Genomic DNA, 21,676 nt, shown 5'->3' on the forward strand with positions numbered 1-21,676 from the left:
AGAGTCTTATTTATTTAGGAAGATTCTGACTTGCAGTGTAGCTGTTTGTCAACATACTTTTTTCTAAACATTTTGTGGAGAATAAAATTGATGCTGCCATATAATGGGGATGTAAAGTGGCCATTTACTGAACATGTAAATGTGTATGTTTTCCCCTTTCATAGCTTCAATAGTGGAACAGAAATGGTGGTGCCACATGCAACCATGTCTTGAAGGGGAGGAATGTAAAGTTCTTCCGGATCGGAAAGGATGGAGCTGTTCCTCTGGGAATAAAGTGAAAACAACTAGGGTAGGTATAGTACCAGCATCACTTGTTACCAACAGAAAACTAACACACAGGCCCTAAGTAAACACTCAAAAGAAAAGACCCTAGAGCTGTGGGTAAGCAGTTATATTGAGGTGGGTTTCCTGACCCTGTACACTTCCATCAGCATACTTTGCAGTTAATTGATCATAGAGTGCACTGTTCCTGTCATTTTCAGGTCTGGGTATTGCAGAGAAGAGAATCAACCCCCTTTTCAGCTGCTACTACTACTAATTTATATTTTATTTGATCTGTTTGTCCCTCTATGACTGGTTGCAAAAAAATAAAGAAAAATAAAATAAAAATAAAGAAGCCAGCACACCCTGCTAATCTCCTTGCAATGTTCCAAATCCATGAGACATTGATTTACAAGGTATTACACAAATGCACTTTTGTCAATTACTTGGAAATATCATATTTCTACACAGAAACTGTTGAATATGGTAAGCATTTACTGTGACATTACAGAATAATCTTTTGGTTATTTATGTCTGGTAAGACTGAGAATTACTACAAAATTTTGACAGTGGTGCAATATGTTCCCTTTCCCATTTGACACTTTTAATATTATTTGTTCAAAATTGTAATCGTAGAAATCCATCTAACATTTTGTTTTACATGATTCATTGAAAACAAAGTAAACCTGTATTTTCTAGCTGCTAACAGAAGCAAAAACAAACAACCCCCCAACAAATTACCTAAGATAATGCTAAGCATTAAATACTCAGACTTCTAGAACCCACAGCTTCAAATCTCTGCAGATTCAATTCAACTTTTCATTCTTGTGAGGCAAATTAAGGATCCATCCTTTAAATGCACATACAAGTAAATCTTATGTGAGTAGTAATGGTTAAAGTTAGTCATGAATAATTGTTTGCAGGATCGATTCATAACTGGTTACAATGAACTTTACTCTGTGTATGCATTTCTTTGAGCCTGTGACACAGGACAAAATATTTCCCCTCCCCTCATTGTAGTGTAGTGTACTATGTATCAACTGGCTACCTCCTGTTTATCCCAGATGTGGCTGAATGGTGTCTGTCTGTATGTCTGAGTTTGTAAAACACTTTGGCATTCTTTGGATGAAAGGTAGTTCATTAGTGTAAGTTATTCCATTCTTCCTTCTTAAATCCTTTTTCGAAACGCTAATCTCTGCTTGAGTACTGCCCCCAGCTAAATGTGTGTATGTATATATCTAAGGTGTGCACACACACTCACTCTAGATAAGTATTATGTATGTTGTATATGTGTTTGAGATATATCCAGTGAGAGGAAAATGATTCAACAGTAACTAACTGCAAATGAAAAAGAATTTGGGAAAAAATGTAACTAGTTCATGTCTCTCTCCTCTTCTCTTGGCATTTGGCTTCTTCCCCCTACCCTCCTACCATGTTGTTTTGCTCTATTTACATGTGAATTGTCTAAATTAGATAAGATTTCTGGGCAGGGATTTTTCTCCTTATATATTTGTAAAGTACCATGCGCTATATTGTCCAAATACTACAGTGTTAGGTATAAATGTGGTTGTTGTTATTTGTACAATTATATCATTTTGGCAACATTTTTAGCTCCTTGTTAGCACTTAACAAACAATAAGTAATAGGTGGCTGGATCATATCCTCCTGCTCTCCTGCCCCCCCTGCTGGTGGGCGCCAGACACTTTTAAACCACTCTAGAGGTGCCAAGCTCTATTCATCATGGTGCTGAGGCCTACAGGTCCATTGTAATGGATGCTTCAGCCTGATTTCAGCTTGGGGGCAGAACCAGACCTGTCAGTCTGTGGCACCAGGGGATTTCCTGCCTCCTGAAGTTCCCTCCAGTTTTACCTGTCTTGCCAGTGGCTCAGCCAGATCCCCCCTCTCCTCCTTCTGCAGAGTTTTTCTGAGGGAAATCCCACACTTTATTTCAAGTTTTCACCTAACAATTGGCTATCTGGGCTCTGAAGGGTTAATCCTGCCTCTCTATATACATGAAATTGAATCTTCAGTATCCTTGATTTTGAGAAGCCCTGGAATACCTATGCTGCTACTGAGAGGCTGAATGTCTTCTTTGTCTTAAGAAAGTACCGTGTTATCAAAAGTGAGTACTCATCCCTAATGTATGGAGGCTGCAGTGTGTATGTAGCTATTGTCTATCCTAAAAGGTTCTAAGTGAAAGGAAAAATTCTGAAGGGTTTGAAACCAGTAAACTCCATATTCAGAGAAAAATAATAGAGACAGCAAAAAATCAGTATTAAGAGAACAAGTATAATAAGCTTTTATTATTGTCTAATGAAGTAGCCCATATGTGATGGTCATGTATAATGTAAAAGCAGCAGGAGCCAAAGGGAGCTAGCAAGTTTGTGTGATTGAAATACACAGCAACTTCTGTGAAAGACTTGCTAAAAGCAATATAATGCATTAGGTCTCAATTCACCTCTAAACACTGGGTCAAATTTTCCTCTTCAATAATACATGTGAAAAATGTGACCTGGCTGAAGTGTTGTATGTTGTTCAGAGATGCAGATATCTAAGAAGAATATGTATGAATAATGAATGAGGAATAGCATGAATATTCTGGTACTTAGAATTCAAATCTTAAGGCTATTCAGGTAGATATTATTTACACTAAGAATGAAGAAATAGGTATTATGGAATTATATTGTAATGGAATCACCATCCCTACAATGTCAGGGTATGGCTAACAGAGAGGAGAGGGCTAATGGGTTAATAAGGAATAATCAGAGAGAAGAAGTAAATGTGGAGGGGAAGAGTTTAGGGGTCTGAACTTACCTCTGATTAACATTTTTTACTCTGTTGGAGTTTATATTTGGAAGGGTGGAATTTCTGTCTCTATATTTAGAGAGGTCTGAGGAGAAAATTGCTATTCTGGCTAAAATAATTATTTATTTTTAGGCAGAGATCTTGTAGTGTATGCCTGCCTAGGCAATGCACTGGAATTGGAGAGGGTGTTTAGAAATAGATTATTAAGGCTATGAAATGAAGATAGAGCAGAGATTTTTCCAGTGATGACATAGGGTCCAGGATGCAGTTCTAGGATTGTGTTAAGGTACAGATGGTTGAATTTTTTTTAACATGACTTTTTTTTTCCCTTCACTTTTTTCCTATTTGTTGACAAACAAGATTTTTTTTTCAAAGCAGTAAACATTTGTATTTCATTTTGAAATATTTTGTTTATAAATTTTTGGCTCCCGTCCCTTTTTCTTAACTTTTATATTTTTTTTCACTGGAAAGGAAGAAAAAACAAAACAAGAAAAGCAATACTTCCTTTCACCTTTCAACACTTAAAAAAAAAAAAAGCTTTCCCCCTACACTTCTCCAGTGGTGGGGATAAAGAGAGAGGTGGGAAAAAATGAGAGGGTGAGAATTTCCCCTCTAGTCAGAAAACCAAAAAAATGTATTTGAATAATTTTTTTTGGTGAAAATTTTTCATTTTCAATGAAACCCCATTTTCCAAGACAAAAGCTTTGGCTGAAAAAAACGTTGACTAGCTCTAGTTAGGAATTTCATCTGCCAAAGAAGATCAGCGAGAGGCAAGATTGTTGTCTTACAGTTGGAGAGAGGTGTCTTTGAATTGATTTTGAGTGCTTGGAGCTCCAAAAAGAGAGAGGTTCTAAGAAGGACAAGGGGACTTCTAGTGTTCATCAGACTTACAGAGACTTTGACAGGGGACAGCCTCATCAAATATGTTAGCCTGATGCCAGGTGTGAAAGTAACATTCCACACTTACCTTGATTCATACCTGCTGAAGATGTATCCCACAATGCTGACATATAATTAAGCTTATTTAATGTGCAAAGTGACTAAAAACAGAGACCTCAGAGCTCAAACCACTATTGCTAATCACTTTATTGAAGGAGCAAGCAACTGAAATCTGACATTGCATAACAAAAAATGCTCACTTGTTCTTAGAAAATCATCACATCAGAGATGTGAGCAATAAAGTCCAGTCATGTATTATTCTCTGAATAAAATATGTAAATGAAGCAATATTTTAAGATATGTAGACATTAGGGCTGTCAAGCAATTAAAAAAATTAATCACGATTAATCCCATTCATTGATTAATCTAGCCATTGATTAAGCACACCGTTAAACAATAATAGAATACCATTTATTTAAATATTTTTGGATGTTTTCTACATTTTCAAATATATTGATTTCAATTCAACACAGAATACAAAGTGTACAGTGCTCACTTTATATTTATTTTTGATTACAAGTATTTGCACTGTAAAAAACCAATAGAAATATTATTTTTCAATTCACCTAATACAAGTACTATAGTGCAATCTCTTTATCATGAAAGGTGAACTTACAAATGTAGAATTATGTACAAAAAAACCTGCATTCAAAAATAAAACAATGTAAAATTTTAGAGGCTGCAAGTCCACTCAGTCCTACTTCAGCCAATAGCACAGACAAACAAGTTTTGTTACAATTTGCAGGAGATAATGCTGCCTGCTTCTTGTTTACAATGTCTCTAAAAGTGAGAACACGTGGTTGCATGGCACTGTTGTAGCTCGCGCCGCAAGATATTTACGTGCCAGATGTGCTAAAGATTCATATGTCCCTTCATGCTTCAACCACCATTCCAGAGGACATGTTTCCATGCTGATGACGGGTTCTGCTTGATAACTATCCAAAGCAGAGCGGACTGACACATGTTCATTTCATCATCATGAGTCAGATGCCACCAGCAGAAGGTTGATTTTCTTTTTTTGCTGGTTCGGGTTCTTGTAGTTTCCGTATCTGAGTGTTGCTCTGTCAAGGTTCCTCCCCCACTCTGAACTCTAGGGTACAGATGTGGGGACCTGCATGAAAAACCTCCTAAGCTTATCTTTACCAGCTTAGGTCAAAACTTCCCCAAGGTACAAAATATTCCACCCTTTTGTCCTTGGATTGGCCGCTACCACCACCAAACAAATACTGGTTACTGGGGAAGAGCTGTTTGGACACGTCTTTCCCCCCAAAATACTTCCCAAAAACCTTGCACCCTACTTCCTGGACAAGGTTTGGTAAAAAGCCTCACCAATTTGCCTAGGTGACTACAGACCCAGACCCTTGGATCTTAAGAACAATGAACAATCCTCCCAACACTTGCACCCTCCCTTTCCTGGGAAATGTTGGATAAAAAGCCTCACCAATTTGCATAGGTGACCACAGACCCAAACCCCTGGATCTGAGAACAATGAAAAAGCATTCAGTTTTCTTACAAGAAGACTTTTAATAAAAATAGAATTAGAAATAAGAAATCCCCCCTGTAAAATCAGGATGGTAAATACCTTACAGGGTAATTAGATTCAAAACATAGAGAACCCCTCTAGGCAAAAACCTTAAGTTACAAAAAAGATACACAGACAGAAATAGTTATTCTATTCAGCACAATTCTTTTCTCAGCCATTTAAAGAAATCATAATCTAACACATACCTAGCTAGATTACTTACTAAAAGTTCTAAGGCTTCATTCCTGGTCTATCCCCGGCAAAGACAAAAGGTAGACAGACACACAAACCCTTTGTTTCTCTCCCTCCTACCAGCTTTTGAAAGTATCTTGTCTCCTCATTGGTCATTTTGGTCAGGTGCCAGCGAGGTTACCTTTAGCTTCTTAACCCTTTACAGGTGAGAGGAGATTTCCTCTGGCCAGGAGGGATTTTAAAGGGGTTTACCCTTCCCTTTCTATTTATGACATGCTCTTTTAAGACTTCTGAAAGCATGCTCCACACTCTGCTCGTCCCTCTCAGATTTTGGACGGTACTTCAGATTCTTAAACCTTGGGTCGAGTGCTGTAGCTATGTTTAGAAATCTCACCTTGGTACCTTCTTTGCGTTTTGTCAAATCTGCTGTGAAAGTGTTCTTAAAACGAACATGTGCTGGGTCATCATCCGAGATAGCTCTGACATGAAATATATGGCAGAATGCAAGTAAAACAGAACAAGAGACATACAATTCTCCCTCAAGGAGTTCAGTCACAAACGTAATTAATGCATTATTTTTTTTAACGAGCATCATCAGCATGGAAGCATGTCCTCTGGAATGGTGGCCGAAGAATGAAGGGGCGTACGAATGTTTAGCATATCTGACTCGTAAATATCTTGCAATGCTGGCTACAAAGTGCCATGTGAATGCCTGTTCTCATTTTCAGGTGACATTGTAAACAAGAAGCAGGCAGCATTATCTCCTGCAAATTAAACCAAACTTGTTTGTCTGAGCGATTGGCTGAATTAGGGTTGAGTGGACTTGTAGGCTCTACATTTTTGCATTGTTTTATTTTTGAATGCAGTTATTCTTTTGTACATAATTCTATATTTGTAAGTTCAACTTTCATGATAAAGAAATTTCATTACAGTACTTGTATTAGGTGAATTGAAAAATACTATTTCTTTTTTTATGGTGCAAATATTGGTAATAAAAATAAATATAAAGTGAGCACTGTACAGTTTGTATTCTGTGTTGTGACTGAAATCAATATATTTGAAAATGTAGAAAACATCCAAAATATTTAATAAAGTTCAATTGGTATTCTATTGTTTAACAGTGCGATTAATCGCGATTAATTTTTTTGAGTTAATCGCGTGAGTTAACTGAGACAGCCCTAGTAGAAATGCAAGTGTATTAGGTGCAAACTTTTGTAAATGTATGGTCCAATTTTCAGAAGTGCTGAGTGCCCATATCTTACCTTGCAGTGGGAACTGTGAGTGCTCAACATTCTTAAAATTGGGCTAGTATTCTTGAATAATGTGTGGGGAAAACATACTTTAGATCAGAGAGAAATCAATATTGGATATATTACTAAGTAACTATATTCCAAACCAACATCAGAAATCGACTACTGTAAAAATCATAAATATTGCAGGGACATAAAGAAATAGAAGAGAAGTATTACAGGGGTAGAGAGAAATCCATATTGAGTGTGTTTATTTACATTCCAAAACAATATTAGAGAGAGCCTGGAGTCAGATATTCATAATTTTCCATTTAATCTAATTTTGCATCATGGCATCCAAAGTTTAGAATAAAAAAATCAAACATCATGTTTGTGGAAGAAGAGAAGACATGATGTCCAAACTCACCAACTGGCCATGCCAAAGGGTGGTCAACAGGACCAACACACTAAACTAAATAAACACACTGGTTCCTGTGTATTCGGTGACCCTGATATTTTTACCTCTGTCTCCCCCTCTCTCTCACATACAAATGTTGAAATGTTTCTAAATTCATTACAGCAGCTGCGAGGGGCTGCATTAATTTTATTTGTATTTTAATTTATAAAATAAGCTGATCACAAACTCTCTTGGCACATGGAATAAAAAATACATCAGCTAGATGACTTTACATATGGACACACTGTTGGCAATTAAAGGAACAGACTCCTCCATCCTTGTCCACTGCTGCTTCTTGATGAAGTCAGCTGGGGATCTACAGGTCCTTGAGATTGTATACTTTACTAACAACAGTAGAGCAAACGCTATCTGTTACAAAGACTGCTAAAAGCTCCACCATCTCTTTTGTATGTTTATCCCTGCCAGTCAGCACTTTCTCTGTTTGATGTGGGTTGAGCTTCAGCCAGCCATCTTTCCTCCACTCCCCAATCTTAACTACTAATGGGCAAGCTGAAAAACACCCCTATCCAGATCTAATGAAAAACAGATGCATCTGGATATCACTGCAGCCGAGAGCATCTCTCTTTCCCCTAGTGATTAGAACAGGAAAAGTGAATCAGCTGAATCTCATGGCACTTCACACCAGGGAACCTTTGGGGGCAGAAAAACAATCACCCAACACTTCTCTATGGGTCCTCTTGGAGACAAAAGAATGGAGCTACTCCTGTACTACTTCCCCTGTTATTGGCAGGGTCCAAAGCCTTATCCACATTGTAATCAATGAATTCAAATCAGCAGATAGATCTAGAAGAATTAGCTGGGTACCTTGACTTTGTCCAGTATTAGGGGATGATAATCAAACAATGAAACCAGAGCTATGTGGGTACCAAAATCTGGTCTAATACCACACCAGGTGGTATCCGTGAAATCTGCGGACTCCAGTTATTGCCAAAGATGCCTTGTCACAAACTTCTCAAGTATCCTAAAAAATGAAGGCCAGAGCCAGGGTGATAATTAGCAAGATGTTAAGCATCAGGAAGTAGCATTTCCACAGCTATTATGCCACAGTCACAACCTCCTTTTTTGCTGCTATCACCCTCTACGATCCTTATATCCTGGAAGGGAAGAATGATAATGAATAAGAAGAAGCAGTGTGAGAGGGTTGAGAATGAGTCCCCAGATCTGGCAAGAAAAGGAAAATGGAAAACCAAGCCTGATGTTAGTGACAGTGAAGCGATAGCTATGTTGGCTGATGACTTGTCTTCCTGAATCACAACAGATGCATAGGCACTTTAGGCTGCAGCTGAGGGGAAAAAAACCAGAACGAGTATTGCTGTTTGTGCTGCTGTTAAGGTTGAAAAAAAGTACTGCCCTCCTGCTAGACTATCCCTTCTTTTCCCCCCTCCTCTTCCTTCTTCCAAATGTTATGGTGGGTTCTGACTAGAACCCACCGTATTTGTGATGAAATGGATTTGATCTTGAAAAATGGCATATACTGTATACTGCAGTTTAACTGATAGACTACAACTGGCCATGCCAAAGGGTATAGGGTAGCTGCGGTTAATATGGGGACACATATCTCACACTGATTTCCTTTGCTGTTGCCATTGGTAAATTTGAAATATGTCCAACTACTGACATTGCAAGCCAATAGAGCCTAAAAAAATGACTCTGTTGTCTGTCATGTAAAATAATTTTAGAAGATGCTTTCTTCTAAAACTGAACAAGGGGCTTTATTAGAAAAGAGAAAACAGTGTTATCCCTAAAGCTACTCCCTCTCTCTGCTTCACTGAAGAGCTCCTACCTAGAATATTCCCTTTCTGATTATAGAAACAGTACACATATCTTCAGTGTCTAGCAATATTTTGTGGTTCATAGAAAGGATGTGATCATAACACAATTATGTGCAAATACTGTAGCAAAATATTAGACACAGAAAAGAGTGATTACTCTTTATTACAGTATTATTGTCAGAAGATTTCTTTCAAAGCCTATGGGCAATCAATTTTTTTTAAAAGAATTTTTTTTGTCATCTGAGCGCATCCTTATCAGAGCTGCTCCCGGCACCCCAGTATCTCATCATTAAAATTGCAGTGTACACCAAATACAGTTTTTCGAGATTAAATGCATTTCATGAAAAATATATAAATCCTCATGTTGTAAACAAGATAGTAATGGAGATAGGGTGGAACATTTCTGTGTGCAGGTTAGATTCTGGTACTAGCCACTGTCAGAGACAGAATGTTGGATTGATCTGCTATAACACTTTCTCTGTGCCAAAGAAAACTGAGCCCATCATGCAACACGAAGCACTAGGAAGTTGGCTGCAAGAGATACTGTTTTCTTGCACATATTGCCTACCCCTACTCTCATTTTGTTCAAGTACAGCCCCTACTGTGGAGCCACCAGTCTTCACTGGCTATCAGAGTAACTGAAAACCCTAAAAATAGCTTCTGTGCACATTGTTGCATGTAATGGATTGTATTTAAGTTACTATGCACTGGGTGTGTCCACTTCCCTCTACTTACAATACTTAATTTATTTCAGGCCAATTTGGGCCCAGAGCTGGTTGTTGTTTATTTATTTATATAGTACCAAAAGTATACAAAGCCTAGAAAAAAACATAATTGCCCCACAGAGCTTACACTATAAGTTTAGCCAAAGCAACACAAGCAATAATCACAATCACAGGTATAATAGGATAAAGGGGAATCAGACTGTGAGGTTGCTTGTTAATCTATATTCTTATCTAGTTGGTTCTACTGGTTTTTGTTTTGTTTGTCTGTCGTAATACTTGCTTGTATGGTGCTTTTTGGACTTGGCTGGCTTGAGGGCATGCAAAGGGTTTGCTGACAGTGCTGAGCAGAATGCATACTTCATTACAGAGTGTGGACTGAGCCTTAGCACTTTGGCTCTGCACTTCTTTCAGTCCATAGGCAGCCCATCTTCATTACTTAAATGTGCAGCATCTAGAATCTAAATCACATATGTAATTAAATGCAAAGCCCTTTGTTGATACAACTGAATACCAAAAACTACAGAAATGCAAACTGTAAGGTTCCACTGGCTATGTTAGTTCAGCCACATGGCACATACTGGGCCTGATTTCCAACCTGGCCTTAACTTCCTTTTCACACCTGTTTTGTACCTCACTTATTTGTAGGTGCAATTTAGGTCACTTAGACATTTACTAGATCTTTAGGTGGAACAAGTACATAGGGTCTGCTCCGCAGACCAGTGAAATCAATGGAACAATTCCCAGGGACTTCAGTGTGCTTTGGATCAGGCTAGGGTCACAAGCCGTCTGGTTTTCGGCTGGAATACCCGGTCGAAAAGGGACCCTGCTGGCTCCAGTCAGCATTGCTGACCAGGCCGTTAAAAGTCCAGTTGGCTGCCAGCAGCTGTGAAGGCAGGGTGCCTGCCTGGCTCTGTGTGGCTCCCGGGAAGCAGCTGGCATTTCCCTCTGGCTTGTAAGCATAGGGTGGCCATAGGGGCTCAGTGTGCTGTCTGTGTCCCGAGCGCCAGCTCCGCAGCTCCCATTGGCTGGGAACCCTGGCCAATAGGAGCTGTGGTGTCAGTGCCTGCAGGCAGGAGTAGTGTGCAGAGCCACCTGTCTGTGCCTCTGCCTAGGAGCCAGAGGGAGATGCTGGCCGCTTCCTGGGAGCCACCTGAGGTAAATGCTGCCCAGCCGGAGCCCGCATCCCCTCCTGTGCCCCAATCCCCGTGGCAGCCCTGAGCCTCCTCCCGCAGCCAAACTGCCTCCTGGAGCCCCCTCCCACACTCTGAACCCCTTGGCCCCAGCTCAGAGCCCCCTCCTGCACCCCAAACCCCTTATCCCTGCCCCACCCCAGAGCCCTCACCCCCTCCTGCACCTCTGCCCCAGCTTGGAGCCCCCTCCCACACTCTGAACCCCTTGGCCCCAGCCCAGAGCCCCCTCCTGCACCCCAAACCCCTAATCTACAGCCCCACCCAGAGCCCATATCCCAAAGCTAGAGCCCTCACCCACTCCTGCACTCCAACCCCCTGGCCCAGCCCGGTGAAAATGAGCAAGTGAGCGAGAGTGGGGAAGAGCAAGCAATGGATGGAGGAGGGATGTAGTGAGCGGGGGGCGGGGCCTCAGAGAAGGGATGGGGCAGGGATGGGTTCTCACGGCAGGGGTGGGGTAGGGGGCGGGGCAAGGGTGTTCGGTTTCCTGCAAACAGATAGTTGGCAACCATAGATCAGGCATGCAGATATCTGTTTCTAAATACAAGTAAGTTTAAATGTCAGAGCGACACACACCAAATCTGAATGTTGGACCCTGTGGACATACATTTCTAATGTCAAGCTATGAAGCAGTGTAGCCTTAGCCAGATTTCCACAAGGGCAGGAAAGCTTGTTTGACAAGTAAAGACCACTACAGAAATATTCTAAAAAGTCCACACCAATGCAGATTACCAATTTCAAATGGATTTACTTTACCTGTTTAGTTCGTTTCGAGTTTCCATAGGTGCTGAGGTTACTGAGAGAAATGGTGAGGAGATAGAACAGCATGAAATGTTTTTTGAGGACAAGGAACTTGTCAACATAACCCTTGAAAGAAGAGGGCTTCTGAACACAGACTGTAGTTATTTTTTGTGAGTGGCTGTTTGGGAGCTGGTTGCTCTGTCTCTTTGTGTTCTGTCCTGTTCTATTTTTGTACCCAGCTGCTTGTCCTTGGACATGTCCCTTTGGCTACTCTCCTTCAAACTTTTTTTTTGAGGTGCCTCAATTCACTTTTGTGGGAGAAGAGATACTACAGAAATCTTAAGAGGTTAAATCCTTTGTGAATCATGGCCCCAATCACATTTAAAGCAATATTATATTATTAATAACAATATCTATCACAGTATCATATTTAAATACATTTTGGAAATGGGGGAGCCTCTCCTCAGTTAAGGTTGCAACCATTATACAGCCCTATTTTAGCTTCTGTGTAGCTTGAAAATTGCCAGACTTACTCTGAAAGCAAAGGAGAATATTTGTGCACAAATATATCAAATGGCATTTGAATTATAGGTCATTAATTAGGTGATTTTGTCAAACGTTTCTGGCTTCCACATGGTAACGCAATAGTTCTTTAGCCCAGTACAGAAGGTTTTTTTGCCTTTGTCCCACAAGATTCCTCTTGTGATTTTTTTTCAGTTGCTTGTCAGCTCCCCTCACTGGCATGTTTGAAATACTGTACTCATGTTTACAGAGCAATCTTCTGCTTCCTGAAGGCTCTTCTGCTTCCACATAGGGTTTTGGTTCATTCACTGAAGCATTAATGCAAAGCCGGGGATTTCCATAGTCTTCTGGTTTTCTCCAGCATTTCCCCATAGAATGGTTTTAGTGCTAAGATAAAGAGGTCGCAGCTCCCATTTTCAGCTCCGTATACCTGTAGTCTCTCTCCACTTGTTGCAGCAACGCTAGGAAGACTCTTTGTGATGTTTAGTAGCCTTTTACAGTGAATGAACTGGCTCTTTAGGATCTCACTGCCAGCTTCTCCTACCTCTTGAGTTGCCCAGTAGTGAAATGTCAGCCAGGAGCCAAGATTGGGTCAGTTGGAGGGGAAGAAAATGCTTGAAGTGTGGGACTTATATAGCAGTAGGCTCTTTTTGCCCGTACTATCCAGGTAGTGTTCCTAGCTTGTATAGTAGACCCAAACTGTGCTTTCCATCATTCAGCATCTGTGTTACATCAGTTTTATGCGTATTTAACTGAAATGACATCAGTGTAATACTGATGTAATGAAGTGGAGAATTGGACCCCATATGTCCAAGATGCATGATTTCCCATGGTCCTGAGTCCTACAGTTTTCACCAGACTGCTCTCTATCCTCTAGCACTATTTGCAGAAAACCTCAAGAGTACCACCCTCCCTCATTTCTGTTAGACTTCTCCCCAGGAAACAGATAGTAGTCACTAAGAAAAGAAAATCTCAGCCTGTCTCATACTCAGAGGAGTTAGTCAGTTCCCCTAAGTCCAGCAGAGGGAGGAGAACTCTCCTGCTCTGACTTGGACCAATCTGAATCTGATGATTCAGGTGCCTTTTCTTGCCGGACAAACAAGATGAGTTGGTGGATCTTGTTCATTAAAAATAATTAACCCAGCCATGCAACTTCCTTCAGTCCAAGACCTCTTCAAGATGAAGCAAAATAAAGCAGGATACAGTGCCTTTTAGGTATCAGAATTGATGGAGGACATAGTGGACTTTGAATAGGTCAACCTGGAAAAGAAGAGGTCCATCATCAGTGTCACCCAAAAATGATACCAAGTTCAATTGTGTAAAACCACCAAATCTGTTTTGGTTCCCAAGGTTGATGACTCCTCCTTTCACCTTAGTCAAGACCAGTTTCATCATAGGGAAAGCTCAGTTCCTGTGGATGGAACTAGAAATCCAAAGGAAGTTTGAGCTTTCTAAAATGGGCTTGGAATCCTCCTGCATTGCATTATAAGCATCTTGTAGTCTCAGCTTGCACAGCCTTATCCATCACTCACTCCCCACTACACCCACAGAGAAAGAGATCTTCTAAAGGAAGATTCTAGATAAAGGTAAGAGCTATTAAACTCATCCTGAGTTTTCTGTACTGTGCAGCCTGTGACGTTACCAGGTTCTTTGCCAGATCCATCCTTTAACACCTCAAGGCAACAGAGTGAGTGTCTCAGGTTTGTAGAGATGTATGTGACCTCCAGGACCAATATGATCAAGAGACTCTTCAATGGGGTGAAACTTTTCTGAGAATTGTTCGAGAAAATGATTAAGGATTCTTCAGACCTGAACAAGATAACAGCAAATCAACCCTTTTCTAGAGACTCCAGAGTGCGTGATAAATCTTTATACCACAACTTTTAAGTTTCAGCCATTCAAAACCATTTCTCTTTTTGTCACTCTTGCTCCATCGATGCCAGAAAATATTTTCCAAACCACAACCAGAGAGGGCCCCCACATGCTGCTTTCCCTCTCTGAATGAAGCCCTTTGGCTCAGGAGCTCATCCCTGTAAGAGGAAGATAGAAGAACTTATTCGACCTCGAGCCAATACTACTTCAGCTAGATGGGCTCTTGAAATAGTTGCAGTAGGACGCTTCAGAGAATTTCAAGATTCCACTCCTCTCTGTGTCCTGTCATCTCCTCTTCCCCAGGACCTCACAAAATGACTGGCATCTCTGGACAATGCAGCAAAACTCATCACCTTAGAGGCCATCGTTACTATGCCAGTATTCAAGAAATTCTTAGGTTTCTAGTCAAGATCTTCCACAGTGCAAAAAGAGAACCGGAGGTTTTTTTTTCCCCTAGCCTGGGACTTATCAAGAATGAACCTAGCAGTTTGCAAAGCCCAATTCTGGTTGGACACTATCACTCAAGAAGTTGCCTCTCCAGATTTTCTTTGTTCCATTGATTTCAAATAGGCTTACTGTCATATCTGTGTACATCACCGATGCTACCTGCCCTTTGCAATTAGATGACAACATCCAGTTTCAGGCAGTGCCCTTTGGCCTGTTCTCCTTCTGCCAAGTGTTTAGAAAATATAGTATGTTGATTAGCTTGTCTCAGTCAGGAAGGCATCCATATTTACCATTACTTGGATCATCCCAGGATCAGAGTGCAGTCATAAGAGGTAGCTGCTTTTTGTACCAACCAGCAAGATTATCCAGATTTTCAAGAACCACAGATTCATAGTCAGTTACAAGAAGAACTCCTGAATTCAGTTTCAGAACTCATTCACTTCTTTTGGACAAACCTCAGACTGGCCCGTAGGCCCGCAAGATTGAAAATCTTATCAAGATGTGTGACGAACAACAGAAGTCAGCTCACCAATGCCTTTCATTACCAAGTATGATGGTGTCCTCTGCAGAGACCAGGCCATATCTCCTTCTGCAGAATTTTCTAATTGATGGTTGAATTATGAGAACAGGAGTCAGATCATCTGCTCACTCTTCCTTTTGCACTAGAATTATCGCTTCCCTCATGGATATCCCCTCAACACCTACGTAAGAGTCTATCTCTGACCAGTCCATGATCAATGAGATGGCAACTTGTCAGGGTGGGGCGCTCAGATGGGTTCCCACATTATTTAGGGCAAATGGTCATTCCAGGAATGACATCACAGCCTCTATTTCTGGGAGTTAAGTTGTAAAGAATGTGATATTTAACCAGTTCCCAAGAATACTACCAGAACCTAAGACCATCCATGGGGAAAGCAATAACAAAACATGACAGGAAGAGAGTGAGATTTTGTGTCTGCTACTCACATCCTTAAACATGGAGGGTGGATAGGTTATCTTTTTTTTTTTACATGGGCAATACTGACATTTTTTTCCTCACTCCCCTCAAATGGCTGAGATGGTAGGAGCATCAGGCCGGAATAAGCAACAGTAATCTTAACAACTCTCTACTTGCTCAGACATCCATTGTGTGTAAACCAACTGTGGATTTTGCTGGTCTTTCAGATTCTCATTAACCAGGGCCCCTTAGTGCGTGCATACACATGTGTGCACACACTGAACTTTCCATTCTCTGAGACTTGGAACCTGCTTGGAACTGGAGCCATATTACATCTCATAGATCTTGGTTCAGAGTTACGGGAGGGATGGAATTTTCTAGGAAGCCTCCAAGTAAGAGGCACATGAGGGAATATGGAGGAATTTGTATTTGTGCTGTGTGTGTGTGTGGAATAATGCCAATCCCATCTCTACATCTTGGATCAGCTACATGGTCTGATACAGTTTTCAGGTGGAAAGTTCTTCCATCTTCCTTTGGTCCTCTTCCATAAGGACCTGAAGGGCAGGGACAGGGTGACCGTTTTTTTTTCTGTTCACCTTCATGTTCTGCTACCTTTGCTGCTTCCTATCAATATTAGACTGATGGAGTGATGGATACCCATGCAGGAGAAAGGTGAAATTAGTTTCATTTAATGTAATTTTATTTTCTCTAAATGAGTATCTGCCACTCTGTCAGAACCCACTAGTCTTGATTGAGTCTGAAATTCCCCTTCTAGCAGGGGGAGCTCTTTTTTCCATACGTAAGTGCAGCTCTGGAAGGAAAGACAGAGGCAAACTATCAAAGCATTTCAAATTGATACTTGTCATTGTTTTTTGTTTTTGTTTTTTAAATTTCTGCCTGGAAATTTCTCTGTTGTTTTCTAACTTGTTCTCTAGTTCTCATATTCCCTCAGCTATGGCAGTATTCCCAGGAGCCAAATATGAGTGCACTACTTCAAAATGCCAGCTGGGGGAGCTGGCAAACAAGTTGGGGGGGAAATCACAAAAGGAATCTTTGCCTCTGAAGCTTGGGGCAAAGGCAGAAAACACCTCATAGTGCACTGACAGACCAGGAGGTACCCACACAGAGAAGCTAAAATCACAGGTAAGGACACCATTTATATTTTTGTCTGCCCCTGGCTCATGTAGCTTTTTACAGCCCTTTCAAACTTCCCATTGAAACTTCCTTTCAAAATTGTGATGCCATCTATATTTGAAGAAAATAGGCTGTGATTAAGTCCAGCTGATTCAGAATTTTTATTGGGGATAATTTGGGGCACGATCCTGCTTCCATGATTTCAGCTGAAGTAATGGATTTAGTCTTGTGCCATTAAAACCAAAAGCAACAATAACATCAATTTATTTTTAAAAGGAATGAATAAGTATACTAAGTGACTCTCAACTGGTTTTGAAACTATTTTTTCCCCTTTAGAATAATAGATGTCTTCAACCCCATGTTACATATTTTTCCTGTAATTATAATGTTGTTTATAGGTTAGAGCAGGAGATTTGGCATTAGGAAACAAGTTCTGATCCCACTGGTTTGCTGGGTGACCATGGATAGGTCAGTGTGAGATCTCTCAGTACCTCGATGAGGCCGCTCTATTCCCCAGTGTTCCCATGTGCAAAAAGGCAGAAAACACGTTGCCACCTTTGTCTTCAGTTTGAGGAGATACTCAGGGGGAAAGGACTAGAGAAGTGAAAACTATTATTAGCATTTAATTAACTGTTTTACAGTTCAGTTATGCAATGTTATAATTCTACTTTGAGGTTCTGATCACAGCATAAGCCACATATATTCTTGTGTTGCACTGTTGCATTTTTATGTTATAGAAAAAAACGGAAGGGTTTATTTGAACAATTGATTTTTATTTACAGTTTTGTCATCCACAAAGGTGCTCTTAGTACTAATGTGTCATAACAATTCTACTACGAGACGTTCATTTGTATGCTGTGCTCTAGGAACATACAGAATACATAGGCATTATGTGTGTGTGCACAAGCGCACTCACACAAAGCAGAAACATTCTAATGGAGTTACTTTCTGGAAGAAGATGGAAATGAGTTACAATGAAAACATTAATTCGCTAGATTCCTCCTTGATGTGACTCCACTGTCTTCAGAGAACATACCGGAAGGATGTTTATCTCAGTGAATTGTACAAGCTAAGGTGATTTTGTAAATGATCCAATTCAAGCAAGTATACAAATCAGAGACAAAACAAAACACTCCTCCACCCCTCTTCCCCCACCCTTATATTTGTTTGTTTGTATTTTAACATTTAGGGACATAATTAAAACTCCAAAATCTTGAGTTTATAAGTCAAATCTTAGATCTCATTGCAAACATCTTCAATGACAGGCTGTATGACCTTGATTCTTAACACCAAAAAATATCAGGCAGTATATTAGGCAGTACCCCATAAAATGGCCTGAGCTTTAGAGGTGCTGAGCATGCTCAGTGTGTCTGAAAATCAATCCACAGGCCACTTAACTTAGATATCTAAATGTGGATCTAGATGCCTAACTTTGGGCATCCTATTTTGAAAAGTTTGGCCTAATACTTCATATATCTATAAAGTATATGTATAAAGCTTAGGGTTTCCTATAGCATACGCCACAATAGCATTGAGTGTAAGGAGAATTCTCTTCTGACTATTCATCTATTCAAAATTCCCAAACTGGTTTATGCTTTTTTCTTTATCTACACATGGGAAGAACACACATCTTTCAGAAAAATAATTCTTACTTGTCTCTTTCTTCTATATCACAGGTCTTAATAATTACTTATTTTCAAAGGCCTTTCAAGTATTTGGCTTGTCAGAATTAAGAACTGTTGATGTACTTGTATGAAATGAATGTTAGTGATCCATTTCTGTTTGCTTTTGCTGACAAATAGAATATTTTGCTAAATTTAAGTATGTTTAAATCTTTCCCCCTGACATTACTGTGACTGGTTTTTCTTATTCTTTGATATCATGTCTTTTTTGATACAGGAAGCTATCTTTTCTCAAAAACATTTTTGCGGTCATTCTGTATATTCCATGAATCCCAGTTTTGTTTGATGTAATTAATTCCATAACAATGTAGTACCTGACATATGTTTGTTTCTTAGGCAAACGTGTAAAACTCTTCAAGTTCGAATGGAGAAGTAGAAAAAGGAGGTTTCTGCTGTGCCTGATGACAATTTTTGATTTTTACACACACACAAAATATCCTGGCTCCACGCTGGAGCACTAGTTGTGATGAATCCTAGGCTTGGTCGGATTCTAAGGAAGGGCCAGAAGGTTCGTTGAGGAATAAAGAGTCAAAACCACTCCAGAAATGTGTTCCAGCCCTGGTTTATTACTCACACAGCAGCAGGTGTGTACAAATACAGGTTTCCACAGTCTTAACAGGATTTGTTGTACCTTATTCTTTATTGTAGTTGCGTATAGTGCTCCATGAACCTTGAGTTACTGAATAATTGGGTGTATCTTCAGGAAAGATGATGTACTCTGCTGCTAAACAGTGTAGAGGTGTCAGCCAACTGCCTTCTAGGGTCTTTCCTCTGCCTTTAATGATCTTTCTTCTCTTGTCCTGCTCTCAGAGGTAGAGCAAACTCCTTGAATTTGTGTTGGTCAAGAATATACCAAGAATATGTACCAATACTCCACTGGAAGGGACTCAGACACTCCAGAGATGAGAGCAGTATGAGAACTTACATAGAACAGAATAGAAGAATGTACTTGACATTCTCAGCTAGGTATTTTATATTTTCATAGGAAGTAGCTCTTCATCCTGCACTGGATCATTCAAAACTCCAGAAAAAGTTTAGCATAAGGCAAAGAAGGGGCTTGTATTATATTCCTAAAGACTAGTAGATGTTGACTACTTTTGTTTCAAAACAGTATTTTAGATAAAATACTATGGAGCCCTGGTGCAGTTTCCTGAAAAAATATGCAGTGCTCTAAAATGAATAGCGATTTGTCTATAGTCCCAGCTTTAACAATGGTTTGGTACATACTAAGTACGGATGGACTGAGTGGCAAAATTCCGGTTAGGTGTCAAACTTTCCCAAAATTCTGACTCTTTTATTTTTATCTGGGGTTTTGATTTGGATCAAGTTTGCCGGAAGCTGGGAATGAGCAACAGGGGATGGATCACTTGCTGATTACCTGTTCTGTTCATTCCCTCTGGGGCACCTGGCACTGGCCACGGTCAGAAGACAGGATACTGGGCTACATGGACCTTTGGTCTGACCCAGTAGGGGCATTCTTATGTTCTAAGTTTTAAAGACAAGAGCCCAATTCTGCATTCCTTACACATCAAACTTTCCCCATTGACATCTCTGGGTGCATATGTAAAAGTAGAACTATACCCTAAAATGTCATGTTGGCAGCAGTGTGCACTCAGTCTACAATACATCTATTTTCTTCATAATGGAAGGCCCTAAAGAAAGGAATTTGTGCAAATCTAATCCTTGACCAATCCCAACTAGAAATAATTTATTAAAGACAGGAAAGGTTTGATGTTTGGTGTCTTCAAAGACACTGGGAACTTTAGAGCCATTTGGATGTATTGGGAAATGTTCTGTTTCATATACAGAATAAGCTTTATCTACTAGTTCAAGCACAGAATAGAGCATCAGGAGATCCAGATTTCTCTCATACTGATTTACTATGGGATTATTGGGAAACTGCTTAGACCAAAATTTTCAAATTTAGGTGGCCAAAATTTTGGAAAGTACCTAAGTGACTTAAACAATGAGGAGTCCTTGTGGCACCTTAGAGACTAACAAATATATTTGGGCCATAAGCATGCATGGAGTGGAAAATACAGGAGCAGGTATAAATACATGAAAAGGTGTGAATTGCCTTACCAAGTGTGAGGTCAGTCTAATGAGACAATTCAATTGACAGCAGGATACCAAGGGAGGAAAAATAACCTTTGAAGTGGTAATGAGAGTGGCCCATTTCAGACAGTTGACAAGAAGGTGTGAGTAACAATAGGGGGAAATTAGGTTTAGGTTTTGTAATGACCCAACCACTCCCAGTCTTTATTCAGGTCTAATCTGATGGTGTCCAGTCTGCAAATTAATTCCAGTTCTGTGTTTGAAACTTTTGTCCTTAACATCTCTGCGTCCTAGTTTTTTCACTTCTAAAAAGAGAATAATAAAATACTTATCTCACGTGGGGGTTATGAGGCTTATTTAGTTAACCTTTATAAAAAACCTTAAGATTCTCAGAGGCAAGGCATTATAGAAATGCCCAGTAGTACAGTTTTATCAGCGAGTGCCTGCCAGTCTTATAAGCTGATCTTTTTCAGAGTGGATGAACATGCACAAGTGGTAGTACAAACTGTCATCTGCTTTCATGAATCGCATATGAATGATAGTTTATGGCAAGCACACTGTATGGATTTCAGGGTTCCAAGAAACAGTGCTTTTTCATCTGTTCAGAAGATTTGTTTCTAGCCTAGATCTTCATTTGCAGAGTGCAGGAAACTAAAAACCGTTGACAGAAGCTTCTGGTTGTGTGGGCCGACACTGATTCTGAATTCTAATACTACTATTAGGCTTTTAAAAGAAAAACATGGTTATTCCCATAGAAATGTGTAACTAGCACAAGCCAGTTGGGTCTATTCCCTGTTAGGAAAAGTTCACAAATGAATTGTTTTTCTGAGCCTCTTTTATTAATGTTTTTGGGAAATGTTAATGCCTTACTATGAACAAGAATTAGGAAGCAGAAAAGGAAAGAAGTGTCCTGTGTCCACATAAGAGAGGTCCTTCTTGTTGCAAGATTACAGAACTCTGCTTCCATTCCCAACTATTAGAAATATAAGGCATAGTTCTGTAAAACATTATTCACATGAATAAGGATTGGCATTAGAGGGTCCAATAGACAAGCATATATGCATGTTATCATACGTAGAAATAGGTTAACTTAGCATATTTACCTTATCATTGTGTCTCGGAGAATAACATGAAACTCAGGAAAAAGAAAAAAGAAAAGGAGTACTTGTGGCACCT

At 39.9% G+C, this 21,676-nt stretch overlaps 1 protein-coding gene across 6 annotated transcripts in view; it reads left to right on the top strand.

Moving 5' to 3' along the window:
- The window catches only part of TAFA2 (TAFA chemokine like family member 2), a 287,084-nt gene that overhangs the window by 256,769 nt on the left and 8,639 nt on the right, over positions 1-21,676 (top strand). For 4 of the 6 annotated variants that reach the window (XM_074942148.1, XM_074942144.1, XM_074942145.1 and 1 more), the window contains exons 4-5: positions 165-289; positions 18,782-19,029. In XM_074942148.1, the coding sequence (XP_074798249.1) occupies positions 165-289; positions 18,782-18,793 (137 nt within the window). In that variant the 3' untranslated portion in view covers positions 18,794-19,029. The remainder of the gene's footprint in view (positions 1-164; positions 290-18,781; positions 19,030-21,676) is intronic. The other 2 variants (XM_074942146.1, XM_074942147.1) reach the window with 1 other exon arrangement.

Source organism: Natator depressus, chromosome 1 (genome assembly GCF_965152275.1).
Source record: "Natator depressus isolate rNatDep1 chromosome 1, rNatDep2.hap1, whole genome shotgun sequence".
Taxonomy (NCBI): domain Eukaryota; kingdom Metazoa; phylum Chordata; order Testudines; family Cheloniidae; genus Natator; species Natator depressus.